Source organism: Macaca fascicularis, chromosome 10, assembly GCF_037993035.2.
Source record: "Macaca fascicularis isolate 582-1 chromosome 10, T2T-MFA8v1.1".
NCBI classification, from domain to species: Eukaryota; Metazoa; Chordata; class Mammalia; order Primates; family Cercopithecidae; genus Macaca; species Macaca fascicularis.
Genome location: NC_088384.1, coordinates 81,244,123 through 81,258,686, shown reverse-complemented (window position 1 = coordinate 81,258,686; position 14,564 = coordinate 81,244,123). Strand labels below are relative to the sequence as shown.

The following is a 14,564-nucleotide window of genomic DNA, read 5'->3' as shown; positions in this document are numbered from 1 at the left end:
AGGAATGAGCTGAGGGGGATGAGAAGGAGCAGTCAGGGAGGTGGAAGAAAACTCAGGAAAGTTTGGTATCGTGAAAGGGGAGAGGCCTGTATTTCACTGAGGAGAGCATGGCTGATCAGGTTTTTAGAGACTAAATAAGAGGAGACATTTATGACCTGGACAAGGGCAGGGTCTCCTGAGGGGTTGAGACTGAAGCAGGAGGGGAGTGAGTTAGAACACGGGAAAGTGTGTTAGCCTTCTTAACTCTCTGGAGAAGTTCTGTGGTGAGATAGAGCAGAAAAATAGGACATGGTAGAGTTTAAAAACTGCTTAAGGTGGGGGACATTGTTGTGGTTATTTCTTGCTAACAAGTATCCCAAAACTTAGTGGCTTTAAACAAGTCATTATTCAGTACGTCGTCACTTAACGTTGTTGATAGGTTCTTGGAAACTGTGACTTTAAATGAAGCCGTGTGTAATGAAACCAATTTTACTATAGGTGAATTGATATAAACAAGAGTTAAGTTCCTGTGGTCACCAAATGTATAAATAAAGACTAAAACACTTCTAATGTTAAATATTCAAATAAATGGCCCGGTGCGGTGGCTCACGCCTGTAATTCCAGCACTTTGGGAGGCCGAGGCGGGCAGATCACGAGGTCAGGAGTTTGAGACCAGCCCGGTCAACATAGTGAAACTCTGTCTCTACTAAAAATACAAGAAATTACCTGGGCGTGGTGGCACGCGCCTGTAATCCTGGCTACTTGGGAGGCTGAGGCAGGAGAATCACTTGAACCTGGGAGGCGGAGGTTGCAGTGAGCCGAGATTGTGCCATTGCACTCCAGCCCGGGTGACAGGGCGAGACTCCATCTCAAAATAATAAATAAAATAAAATAAATGTGAGTTATACATATATTTTATATTTAAGAAAGATTAATAAAAACAAGATAATTATTTACCTGCTTATTCTAGTTCAGGGTAGCAGGTGGCCGGAGCCTATCCTAGCAGCTCAGGGTGCAAGGCTGGAACCAGCCCTGGGCAGGATGCCATCCCATTGCAGGGTGCACTCACACACACATACATGCTCACTCAACCTTGAACCATGTAGACACACTAATGAACTTGATATGCACAGCTTTGAGATGTGGAAGGAAACCAGAATGTGGAAGGAGAAAATCCAGGTAGACCTGGGGACAACCTGCAAACTTCACAGAGACAGTGGACCAATTTTGTTTTCTCATCGACATTATAAGAAAATGATATTGAATAAAACAATATGATTTGAGGACCTGCTGTATTCGATTCCACGATTTTGTGGGTTAGGAATTTGGTTAGCGACCCCCTAGATGATTGTTTTGCTCCATGCAGCATGGACTGGGGTCATTGGTGGTAGTCAGCTGTTGAAAGGGCTGGTTTTGAGGGCTCAAGGTGGCTTCACTCACATGCCTGGCACCTTGATGGGGATGACCAGAAGGCTAGGCTCCACCAGGACTATTGACTGGAGCGCAGACATGTGACTTCTCTAGCATGGTGGCCCCAGGGTAATTGAAGTTCTTGCAGAGCCTCAGGGCTCTGCAAGGGAGCTCCGGCAAACGGGACAGACGCTGCTTGGCCTTTCATGACCTATGGGTGGAGGTCACATAGTATCCCTTGTGCTGTACTCTGTTGGTCATTCTCGCCACAAACCCACCCAGATTTAATTAGTGGGGACGTAGATACCTCCTTTTTTTTTTTTTTTTTTTTTTTTTTGACAAAGTCTTGCTTTGTCACCCAGGCTGGAGTGCATCGTTTTGCTCCATGCGGCATGGACTGGGGTCATTGGTGGTATTCAGCTGTTGAAAGGGCTGGTTTTGAGGGCTCAAGGTGGCTTCACTCACATGCCTGGCACCTTGATGGGGATGCAATCTCAGCTCACTGCAACCTCCGCTTCCCGGGTTCAAATGATTCTCCCACCTAAACCTTCCTAGTAGCTGGGATTACAGGTGCACGCCACCATGCCCAACTAATTTTTTGTATTTTTAGTAGAGACAGGGTTTTGCCATGTTGGCGAGGCTGGTCTCGAACTCCTGAACTCAAGTGATCCACCCACCTCGGCTTCCCAAAGTGCTGGCTTTACAGGAGTGAGCCACCGTGCCCGGCCAGATCCTCTCTCTTGATGAGAAGACTGTCAAGGAATTTGCAGCTGTGCTTAAACCCCCCACAGATACAAACATGTTTACAAATTAGATAAGAAGGCACCAGGGAGCGGGGAGAGGTGAATGATGCAGAAGAGAGAAGAGGAAACTGCAGGAATAAAGTCCTGCAGAGGCCACAAAGGGACAATACTCCGAAGGCACTCCTCACTGGGACAGGAGGAAATAAGATATGGTGAGGACAGGTGCACAGTGAAAAGATGAGGCTGTTCCCATAGGATGACTTCACGCTGCTTGATAATGTGCAGGTGAGCTCAACAGCTGATGGGTGGATGTGAAGGGTTGAGAAGAAAAGAGGGTAGGACAGTAATCTCGGAGAATTGGAACATTAGGTATTTTTTTGAAGCAGATTTTAATAGTGATGACATTTTGTCATTTCTGAAATGATTATAATACATGATTATTAATCCTTAATAATATATTAACACAATCTCTTTACTAGCAATTATTAATTATGTCAAGTATTTATGGAACCCATGAGACATACTCCACATTCTAGGTGTTGCTGACCAACTCTTGTTCACCACACTTCTTTTAGGAGGGAGGCAAATGCTATTATTTCCATTTTATTGCTGCAGAAATTATATTCAATTTCATAAAGCAAACCTGATAAAAGACCCAAGATTAGAACTCTGAGACCATTTTTGAGGGAGGAGTATTGAGAACATGGAGAATACTTGCTTGTTTTACTTGAGAGAATGTTTGGATTGCCAACTCTTAAGGGAGATAAAAAAGATTATCTGGCAAAAGTTAGTGTTCAGCAAAATTGCTTAGTAGGTGAAATCTTCTTGCACATGATGCCTCCAGTGTTAAAAACATGTTTGTAATTCATGTTCTGGAATTGCTTTCAGGAGGAGTTTCTGATACACGCACGCACACACACACTCCACAATTATCAGGATTATGTTTATTTATTAAATCACTCACCCAAATATTTTATTTATCCTAATCTCACAATTCACCTTACTTAGTCTCAGATATTTCAAAAAATCAAACCCTTATGAAAGTACTGAAAAATCATCAACAGTGAGGAAATTATAGAGAAGGTGAATCAGGCTTTGCTGAGAATTTCCAAAGGGGGGTTCCAAGGATGTTCTGAGCAGCTCCATTGCAAAGGTCCACACATACGTCACAGAATCCCATTACGTCAGGCATGACTGAGGTCTTAGAGTCACCCAAATAAAACTTATTTATGTCCTCTGACCTCTCCTCCTTCTGACACTCTTTATATTTATCTACCAATTGGGTTTCCATTCATTCAATTAGTCAAACTAAAGATTGTAGGGTCAAGTTGACCCTCTGCTCCATTACTCTAAAATTCATTTGTTTCATTGCTCATGACGACCAGTTAGAAATAAGTTCAGCTATAAGGTACAGAAACCCCACCTAACAATGGCTTAAATACATTCGTTTATTTTTCTTACATAACAAAAAGTCACATCCACATTCAAGGCAGGAAGAACAGGAAGGTGAAGGGTGAAGCCAGCTGACTTTCCCTTTTGTTAGAATAGAAAAAGCTTTCCAAGAAATCTCCACAGTGTACTTCCCCTTAGGCCTCATTGGTCAGAATTGGATCCCACGGCCCCTCCCTGGCCCCACCAACCTGCAAAGGAAACTGATAAGTTAGGGAATACAATTGTGATAATTGGTATAGACCAGTATAGATCACTGATCTGGACACATTGATTCAGCCCAAATCAAGTTCTGTTAGCAAGGACGATGGGAAGATGGTTTTGGGTAAAAATGGTGTTGGCCACAATTGCAATCTGCTCATTTTAGTTCTGAGGCAGCTGATTTTAGGTATGGCATATTGGCTCATGCCGTATATAAATGGCCAGGTGTGGTGGCTCATGCCTGTAATCCTAGCACCTTGGGAGGCTGAGGCCAGTGGATCGCCTGAGCTCAGGAGTTCAAGACCAGCCTGGGTAACATGGCGAAACCCTGTCTCTACCAAAAATACAAAAAATTAGCCGGGTGTGGTGGTGAGTGCCTGTGGTCTCAGTTACTTGGGAGGCTGAGGTGGGAGGATCGCTTGAGCCTAGGAGGTGGAGGTTGCAGTGAGCTGAGATGGCACTACTCCACTCCAGCCTGGGTGACAGAGTGAGACTCCATCTCAAACAAAACAAAACAAAACAAAAACCAAAATCACAAATACTAAGGGCGGGCCTCACAAATCCCTGTGGTCTCATATCTGACCAACTGTGCCCACGTATGTTTCTTACCCCCACACACAGTAACGTGTGCAGCCCCTTATCTTAAAAGGGTGAACTTTGCTTGAGTTACATGCAATGGATTCAGCAGCTTCTTGCCAAGTGTTGGCTGCCTGTTTGCTCTCCTGATGTCTACCTGATTAAAAGAACCTTATAAAAGGAGGAAAAGGTCAGGGTAAAAGCATTTCATGCAGCCTCTAGAAGCAGATCTCAGTCCCTAAGGAAAAGTCACCTCTCTCTGGTGGGCCTTGGCACCAACGATTGCCATGCACGAGTAAGAGTTGGGCCAACCAGTTGTAGGGGTGGAAAGGTCTCTGGTTTGGTGTTGTCTGTTGTCTCTGTCGGGTAAAAGGCAGAACTCTTCCCTCCCCTTCTTAACTCCACCTTTCACCCAGATTTGCAAGCAAATGTCAGAGAGGACCAACCCAGTGGGAATCAGAGAAACTTTTGGCAGAAATTTTCACTATTTTGGCATTTGAAACCTAGTGTAAAGTAATTGGAAGAAAAAAGTGTCTATGGAGTTCTGTAGGTCTTTCTCAAACATGTTCTGAGAAAAACCAACTCAAGGACATTGTCACGAGTAAAGGTTATCTAGGGTCCTTGGCTCGGGAGGCCTTGCCATTCTCATGGGAAATTAAGAGTAGTGCTGAGGAGCACGCTCAAGTCAGAAGATTTTCATACAAATCCTTGATTCCCACATACTAGCTGAGTGACTTTGACGAGTTGCTTGACCTCTCTGTGCACAGTTCCAATGTGTGCTGGAGCTGGTTTATCCCCACTGGAGAGACGGATGTTTGCATCTCTTCCCAACTCTGTGTCCACTGACATCATGTTGGCTGTGGTGGGAATCTTTACACCATGGGAATTGGCAAATCAGTGTTCCCCCAGCCCACAGAGTTGTAAATATTTACTGGTGTACCACTGCATGTTTCCTACTTTGTACAGTGGGCTGATAATACTTACCTCACCTAGGGGATGAATTGAGAGAACTCATAGGAGAAAAAAGTGATAGCCCTTAATACACACGAGCTTTCTAATTCTTTTAGCCATGTAAATGTTTGCTATATTATTGTTGAGACTGCTTTTTGGAGAGGTGGGAGCTAATTTCACTTGCTCTATCATTGGTTTGCAAAGTCACTTACCCTTTTGGTATCCCTGTTGCTCCTGGGGCCTATTTGACTGCTATGGCAATCTGTCAACCCACGCTGAAATTTGGCAAATTACTTAACTTCATGGCCTGGCCAGAATAATGGGGTTGTGTTGGCAGAGAGACACCGGAGTCTCTGAAGAAAACACATGCATGGTACAAAGGTCCCAGATTATTACACCTGAGTGGGGGATATATCTTGACCTGATTGTGGTGCAGATGGACTGTAATTGATGGAGAAGTACAATGGCATGATCTCAGCTCACTGCAACCTCTGCCTCCCGGGTTCAAGTGATTCTCCTGTCTCAGCCTCCTAAGTAGCTGGGATCACAGGCACGCTCTACCTCACCCGGCTAATTTTTGTATTTTTAGTAGAGATGGGGTTTCTCCATGTTGGTCAGGCTGGTCTCGAACTCCTGACCTCAGGTGATCCACCTGCCTTGGCCTCCCAAAGTGCTGGTATTACAGGTGTGCGCCACTGTGCCTGGCCAATTTCCATGAATTTCAAATGGCTTAATAGATAGCTTATTCAAATACAAACACAAAAATAGGAGACAGGATGGTATAAAGATGAGAAAGACACCCTCTGAAATGCCATCACCTGTGTCTTAGGATACTGCTATGCTAGAATGGGATGGATTTCTTATTCTCCTTTTTGGGGATATCATCCTGCATTAGTCAGCTATTCCACAATGATGCTGCTTAACACACTACTCCAGAACTCAGTGGCTTACAATAACGAGAATTTGTTCCCACACAAATTGTCTGTGGGCCAACTGATCTAGCTTGGCTTGGCTCCAGGCTGTGGACTCCATTTAGATCTGCTGCGTGGATTCCATTCAGTGGCTCAGGCGATGACCTGGGGAATGCTGTTCTCACAGTGGAGGCAGGAGTACGAAAAGATTGCAAAAGCACAGTGGAGGCCCCTGCTCACATCACGCCCACTAACATCCCATTGGCCAAAGGAAGTCAAACGGCCAAGCCCAACAGCAAGCGGGCAGGTAGTACATGCTACCCACAGTGGAAGAGGAGAGGGGAGCAAATATTTGCTCAACAGTGATCCAAACTGTCACACAAACCATCACACTTATTTGAAAATAAGCTGATAAAGTACTTTTCTAATTAAAAATATGTTGTTAAAAATAACACTTTACATTTGTATTGCATATTATGGTTTTAAAAGCATATTTGCATCATTCTCTCACATATTCCTTCCAGTGACAGAGTGGAAAGGTGGCATCCCGATTTTTAAAGATGTGAAGTTTCTGGCTGCATTATTTTCCTAGAACTGGTGTAACAAATTCCCATAAGCCTTGTGGCTCGAAACAGAAATTTATTCTCTCACAGTTCTGGAGCCTAGAAGTCCAAAATCAAGATGGCGGCAGGGCCATGCTGTCTCTGAAGGGCGCAGGGAGGAATTCTTCCTTGCCTCTTCCTGGCTTCTGGTGTTTGCTGGCAGTCTTTGGGACTCCTTGACCTGCACCTGCATCACCCTGTCTCTGTCTCCATCATCACATGGCCTTTCCTGCTCTGTACCTCTTTTCCTTTTTTTTTTTTTTTTTTTTTTTTAGACGGAGTTTTGCTCTTGTCACCCAGGCTGGAGTGCAATGGCACGGTCTTGGCTCACTGCAACCTCTGCCTCCCAGGTTCAAGCGATTCCCCTGCCTCAGCCTCCCAGTAGCTGGGATTACAGGTACCCAACACCACGCCTGGCTAATTTTTGTATTTTTAGTAGAGATGGGGTTTCACCATGTTGATCAGGCTGGCCTCGAACTCCTGACCTCAGGTGCTCCGCCTACCTCGGCCTCCCAAAGTGCTGGGATTACAGGCGTGAGCCACCGCACCCAGCCTATCTTTTCCTTTTTTTAAGGAAGCCAGTCATACTGAATTTAGGACTCACCCTGATCCAGTATGACCTTATCTTTACTTGATTACATCTGCAAAGACCCTATTTTCAAATAAGGTCACATTCACAGGTTCTGTGTAGATGTGAATTCGGGGGGACACCATTAACTCAGTACACTGGCTGGCAGAATTTATGGCATCTATACTCTTTCTTGACAATTCCTCTGGTGTCTGGCATCCTCCCTGCCAAATCCATGCCACATCTCTAAGGCCAGAGCTTCTTAAACTTCTCTGGGCATACATATCGCTGAGAGTCTTGTTAAAAGGCAGACTCTGACTCAGAAAGGTCTGGGTGGACCTTGGTGCTGGGACTAGGGTGAGCTGAGGAGGTGCCCTGTATGACTCTGACAGTGAGAGCCTCCTTAAATGCTGTGCCTGGGGTGCTCACCTGTGCCACCCTAGTCCTGGCCCTGTGAGATTCTGCGTTTCTAACAAGTGCTGCTGGGCCAAGGACCACACTTTGAGTTGCAGTCCGCTTGGGTTTAATGCTTGGTGTCTCACCCTCAGTAGTAATGAGGGTGTTTCCATTTTGAAGTTGGATGTCTGTAACTCCTAGAAAGGAAGCAGTGGTTCTGCTACATTTTTGTTTTTTTTTAAAAAATAACATTGGATCACATGGGCTGGGCTAGATACCAGTAATGTTGGTTCTGTAGTAGCATTTCAGGAAATTAAGTTGGTAGCACAGAGATTCAGGGCCCCTTTGTAAGCACCTGGTCAGACCTTCATCCCCGACCCTCCTGGGTTCCCAGAATATCTCACCGTTAGTTCTGCCTCCTGACCTCTGTAGCACTGCCTGGAAGTGGTCTTTGGTCTCTTCCAATAGCCTCCCCTACCAGCCAGGGGCTGGGCCCAAACCAGCTACCCCATCACCAGCAATAGAGCCTATAGAGCCTATGCACTGAGCCCTGACCCCAGGCCTTGTTGCAAGTCTTACTCTTTCCTTAAAGACATATATATATATCTTTATAAGTATATATTCCTTAAAGACATATATAAAGATATATATATATATCTTTATAAGTATATATTTATATACTTATTTAACCGTTTTATTTTTGGAGACAGAGTTGTGCTTTGTTGCCCAGGCTGGAGTCCAGTGGTGCAGTCATAGGTGTCTATATTTTTGAACCTCATTTGCCTTCCCTGTTACTGGCCCCATTTATGTCCATCAACACATCTCTTGAGTCAGAGGGCACAGGCTTGGGGCATTGGGCCCTCCCTCCTCCAGGTCCTCTGCTTCTCTTACACAGGTCTCTGCCTTCTCTCCACGGTCCACTTTTCCATCCGAGGTATGTCAGAGAGCAGCCAGAGGCCTCCCTGCCCAACTTCCAGGGGTGAAGAAGAGAGACACTCTCCTGTTAAGACCCACACAGCGTATGTCATTTGCAGTGGCTGGGGAGAAGTGGTTATAGGATTTTTTCCTCTGTAATGACTGAAGATACTGAGGCACATGGGGAATTATGGGTGTTTTGGGAACTCACACAGTGAGTTGGAGAAAGGGGGTAAATCGTTATAGCGGAAAGTATCTTCCCCACAGGTGTCGGGAGCATTCTCATTCAGGTTTTTAAAAAATTGGGACTCCTCTGAGATAACTGAGCCTTTACAAAACTTATCATGATTATTTTAAATAGAGACAGGGTCTTGGTTTTGCCCAGGCTGGTCTTGAACTCCTAGGCTCAAGCAATCCTCCTGCCTTGGCTTCCCCAAATGCTGGGATTACAGATGTGAGCCACCCCACCCGGCCAATCACTGAGTCTTGATGCAACATGAAATATGTGGGCAAATGTCAGGGTAGCTTTTTCTTTTCTACATTTATTTATTTATTTTTATTTTATTTTTTGAGATGGAGTCTTGCTCTTTCACCCAGGCTGGAGTGCAATGGTGCGATCTCGGCTCACTGTAACCTCTGCCTCCCGGGTTCAAGTGATTCTCCCACCTCAGCCTCCCGAGTAGCTGGGATTACGGGCATGCCTGGCTAATTTTGTATTTTTAGTAGAGACGGGGTTTCTCCATGTTGGTCAGGCTGGTCTAGAACTCCTGACCTCAGGTGATCCGCTCGCCTCGGCCTCCTAAAGTGCTGGGATTACAGGCATGAACCACTGCGCCCGGCCTCCCCTCTTTCTGATAGCACTCAATATTTCCACACAACTCCAGTGAGGTTCAAGGAATTGGAAAAACTAATGCAAGTGAGGGCCAAGGGCTTCACCTTTTCAGATTTTCCAGTTATGATTTCCCGGACTTCAAGAGTCCTTGGATGTAGGGTGCATGAGAAGGAAAGATGGGTGAAATAACAAAGAGGAATGCTCCCCTTCTTTCTCCTACCACTGAGAGATTCTGGGGTGACAGGGATGGAAGGGGAGGAGGCAGGAAAGTCACGCTATGTGAGAAAATAATAAAAATGAATATAGAGATATTAAATGTAGACGCCAATTTTTTTTTTTTTTTTTTGAGACAGGGTCACTGAGGCTGGAGTGTGATGGCATGATCATAGCTCACTGCCACCTTGAACTCCTGGGGCTTAAAGGATCCTCTCATCTCAGCCTCCCAAGTAGCTGGGGCTACAGGCATGTGCCACCATGCCCAGCTAATTTTAAAGTCTTTGTAGAGATGTGGTCTCGCCATGTTGCCCAAGCTGTTCTTGAACTCCTGGGCTCAGGTGAGCCTCTGTCTTGGTCTCCCAAAGTGCTGGGATTACAAGGTGAGCCACTATGCCCAGTCCCCAAAAAAGAAACCTTGTGAGTTAAAAAAAAAATTTTTAAGTGATTTTAAAAGACAGATATTACAAAATATCTTGACTTCCTGTATTAAATGAGTTTTCAAATTAAAGCTTCCTCATTTGCTTACTTTTCTGACCTTGGGACTAAAAATGAAACTTTCCCAGAATTAAGTGTGGTGGCTCACGCCTTGTAATCTCAGCACTTTGGGAGGCTGAGGTGGGCGGATCACCTGAGGTCAGGAGTTTGAGACTAGCCTGACCAACATGGAGAAATCCCGCCTCTACTAAAAAATATACAAAATTAGCCAGGTGTGGTGGTGCATGCCTATAGTCCCAGCTATTTGGGAGGCTGAGGCAGGAGAATCGCTTGAACCCGGGAGGTGGAGGTTGCGGTGAGCCAAGATCATGCCACTGCTCTCCAGCCTGGGCAACAAGAGCGAAACTCCATCTCAAAAAATGAAAACAAAAAACAAAACAAAGAAAAAAACCCCAACACTCTAAGCACCTCATTTCTCTGGCTCCCAGACGTTTTCGGTCTAGCCTCTCCTCCCACAGCTAACTGCTGTTAATGCCCTTGGTTCTCTTTTACTGGTGTGAGCCTGAGTTTGGGAACGCCTGCTCTGGAGCTGGGGTAAGGGGCATTTCAAGGCTGGGCAAGGCTGAGGAAGGAAGGCTGGGGTTTGCCGGGTTAAGCTTAGTAGCTTCTGGAGTCAAGACAAACACTGCTCATTATGAGGCGGTGTGACCCTGGGCAAGTTCACCTTCTGAGCCTTTCTCCTTTGTAAAGCAAGCCATTTCTACCCTCTATGGGCTGACATGAGAATTGCACAAAGGGATAAACTGCGTGTCACTAAAGCAAAGTGCCCTCAACATTCAGCCATCAGAATCAGAGGCTTCTGCTGTTCTATTGCCGCTGGGGATATTTCTTTGCTTGCTGGTGTGTGTGTGTGTGTGTGTGTGTGTGTGTGTGTGTGTTTTAATATGGATCTGGAAGGAGACAAAAGCGCTCACGATAAGGCAGGATATGCCAGGAAATCTGTGACCAAGTCAGTGAGAAAGGAGTTGAAACCAGTGGGTAAGTGAGGTGTCTAAGTGGCTCTCTGAGGACCCCCGGAATCTGCCACTCCCCACACCACGGGAGGGAATGACCTGGAATCTTGGCGCTGTGAGGAGAGACACATGTTAGACCTCAGAGTTGCAATCCCTTTTCATAATAGAGGAAACAGTCACCTTTTTGGAGACAGTAGGTTGGAGAGGACACAACAGGACCGTACTCAAGTCCATACAGATCTTTTACTTAAAAGTCATATAAAATAATAAAAAATGCAGATTTCTGAATCAAGTGTAGATAAGGAAGTAAATGATGTTGAAAAGTGCCCATTAATTTAAAATTTCATCATAGGAAGCTGGGTGACCTTTTGCACTCAATATTAAAAAAACCGTTAAGTTGCTCTTTGGAACAGTAGCATTTAGGGTTTTTTTTTTTTTTTTTTTTTTTTTTTGTCACGCTTGTTTATTTCTTTGGGATGTTGCTATGTGTCACGGAAGAAATGCTCCCCTGAAAATTGTAACCAAAGTTTGGTTAAAACCAGTTAGTTCCTTTGTTTTCATGGAAATGTCAGACAACTATGAAAGCTAAGGAAGCGCGTTGAATGGAAGGTCTGGCTTTGGTAAATTAGGCAGAGATGTTCTCAGCAGCAAACAGGTAAAATCTGACATCAAGAAGCATTATTTTAATGTAGGGCCGGTTATAATCTTAAAGAACTGACTAGGTTCTAAAATACTAGAACTGAGAAATAGGACTGAGAAATGACCAACACCAAGTATAACACAGTATACTCAGCACTTGTTTCTATAGAAAACATTTCAAATCAAGTTCTTTATGATGTGAACCAGATTTTCCAAATGCCTAAACCACTTCCGAGCTTTAAGCAAGGCCTCAGAAATTCAGCGGGTTCCTGGGAGGCTTCATTCACATTCACCTCTAAGGAGAGGCTAAAAGAGGAATTTCCAGATGGCAGCTACTGGCTCAGAACCAGGGGGTCCCTTGCCAAGTCTGTCTCTATGTGGCCCCTGGAATTGCTGAGGTCTCATTTCTCAGAGGGCTTTGCTGGAAAATAAAGCAACAACTGACGCTCGTGGGCCTTGGAACTCTGGCCAGGCCCCCTGAGGGGATACATCCTAGGAGAACTGAAAAATGGGATTGGGGCTTTTGCCTTATCCTTGCAACCTGAGCTCTTTGTGTGGCTGAACATCTATGAAAAAAAAATCAAATATTGTCTGATATTTCCCTGTACTTCTGGTATTGCTTTTAACCTCAAAACCCACCCCTCCCACCTCTAACAAACCAAAATGGAAAATGACAATTCAGGCAGCTGTTAATTGGCTCACTCGCTCAAGGCAAGCGCTGTCTCAAGGCAGAAATGACACAGCAAAACACAGAGGGGGAGAAAAAAGTCTATTATTGGCTCATGATTTACAAAAGCCAAAGGCCTTTAGAGAAAAGGCCAGGAGTCATAGCAACACAGATCCCAAATCCAGGAGAACACAGACCAGCAGTAAGAGGGATGCTTCCCGTCAGACCTTGGACATGGTGGTCTTTGAGAATAGGTCTGCCCTTCTCTCCCTGACCAGTTGGGATAGAGACCTGACTGGAATCCTTGACGCTGACAGGTGTTTCTATGGACAGAGAAGACTGTGCCTGTCTTCCTGAATCCCAACCCAGAGTAGAAGCAGTTGAGACATGGATCTGGGTTGAGAAATGGGTTTTCCTGTCCCCCTGTATCACCCACGTCTTCACAAAGGACTTACAGGTGGCTGAGAGATCTGTAGGAATGGAATGGGGATTGCAGGTGGCCCAAGAAACCTGAGGAGACCAATGACTAAGACCAGATGTGGGTCAGCGGTCATCTTGGCAGGTATCACTGTGGACAGACGACACTGAGGGCCACTGCTCTGACCTTGGGTCGTCAACTGCTACCTGGTAGCCCCACCCTTCCCCTTTCTACCCCTAGACCTTCGCCTCCAGGGAAAAAGTGTGTGTAGGAACTCCCTTTGCCATTTTGAAAAGACAAGAGCTAAAAGCAGTTTCATGAAGGACAGGCATTTAGTTTCATACCTGAGTTTGTGAAATAAGAGTTGTTCTTTCTTCACGTGATTTTTACCTTTCTGTCTTCTCCACTGACTTAGTAATGAGACAGATCAGGACAAGGATACTTGTAGCCATCCACCTGGCAGGTTCTGCAAGTCACAGAACTGTAACCACATACTGGGCCTTAGAGCAACCTTAGGGCACCTCCTTTTCTCCTGCTCACCCATTTTCTAGAAAAAACAAGAGAGGCTCCTTCCATGGCTGGTAGCACAGAGCAAAGTAAGGAGAGGGATGTGCCAGCAGTGGGTTTGAATGAGGTGAGGACCTGGGTGACCAGCGGTGAACGTATGTTGTCTGTTAGTCCAGTATCTACATGCTGGGCAAGTTACGGATCCCATCCCTCCGGGGAGGGGCGCCTTTGGCTTGCCCTGTTGGTGTGCGCCGAGCACGCATGCTTGCTTCAATCCTGACCGCCGGTCAATTTGTGGAACAAGTCCTCGTCGAGTGTTTCATTCTGGTCCTTGGAGCGGGTAGACAAGAAAATGTAGCCACCAATGTACTCATGTACAATCTTGCAATCTGCACTCAGGCAGGTGAATGCAGTAAAGACGTTTTGGTCAAACTCGATGACCACCTGGAAGAGGAAGGCACAGAGAAGCTTAAACTCTGACAAGGAATGATGAGAAAGAGGCGCTTTGTTGGACTGGCCCCTGGAGCTGAGGGCTGCTGAGGTGGATGACAGATGGATATCGCCCTAAAACGCACAGAAAACCATCACTTCCATTAAACACTTCCAGAAAACATCTTTGCTCTCTTTGCGCCCTCTGGTGGCGTCGACTTTGCTGCACATCTGGTTTTAAAAACTCCCAACACATTTTCTGTCTACAGTTTAGATATAAGGATTTTGCCCAAGCACTCCCTATGTTGGGGAGCAGGGTGCTTCGCAGGCACTTTATTTTTATTTATTTTTTTTTGAGATGGAGTCTCTCTCTGTCACGTAGGCTGGAGTACAGTGGCACGATCTCAGGCCACTGCAACCTCTGCCTTCCAGGTTCCAGCGATTCTCATGCCTCAGCCTCCCAAGTAGTTGGGATTACAGGTGTGTGCCACTACACCTGGCTAATTTTTGCATTTTCAGTAGAGACGCGGTTTCACCATGTTGGCCAGGCTGGTCTTGAACTCCTGACCTCAAGTGATCCACGCCTCAGACTCCCAAAGTGTTGGGATTACAGGTGTGAGCCACTGCACCAGCCTGCAGGCTCTTTAATGAATAATAAAAGGCTGCCTGAATTTTCTTATAGCCACTGCCCCGAACCCTTTCCTAGC

The 14,564-nt window shown here is 45.6% G+C and overlaps 1 protein-coding gene across 5 annotated transcripts in view; it reads right to left on the bottom strand.

Moving 5' to 3' along the window:
* Window positions 1-12,592: 12,592 nt before the first annotated feature.
* Window positions 12,593-14,564, bottom strand: part of FERMT1 (FERM domain containing kindlin 1) — a 53,839-nt gene continuing 51,867 nt past the window's right edge. For all 5 annotated transcript variants that reach the window (XM_005568385.5, XM_005568384.5, XM_005568387.5 and 2 more), the window contains one exon: window positions 12,593-13,872. In XM_005568385.5, coding sequence (XP_005568442.3) covers window positions 13,699-13,872 — 174 coding nt within the window. In that variant the 3' untranslated portion in view covers window positions 12,593-13,698. The remainder of the gene's footprint in view (window positions 13,873-14,564) is intronic.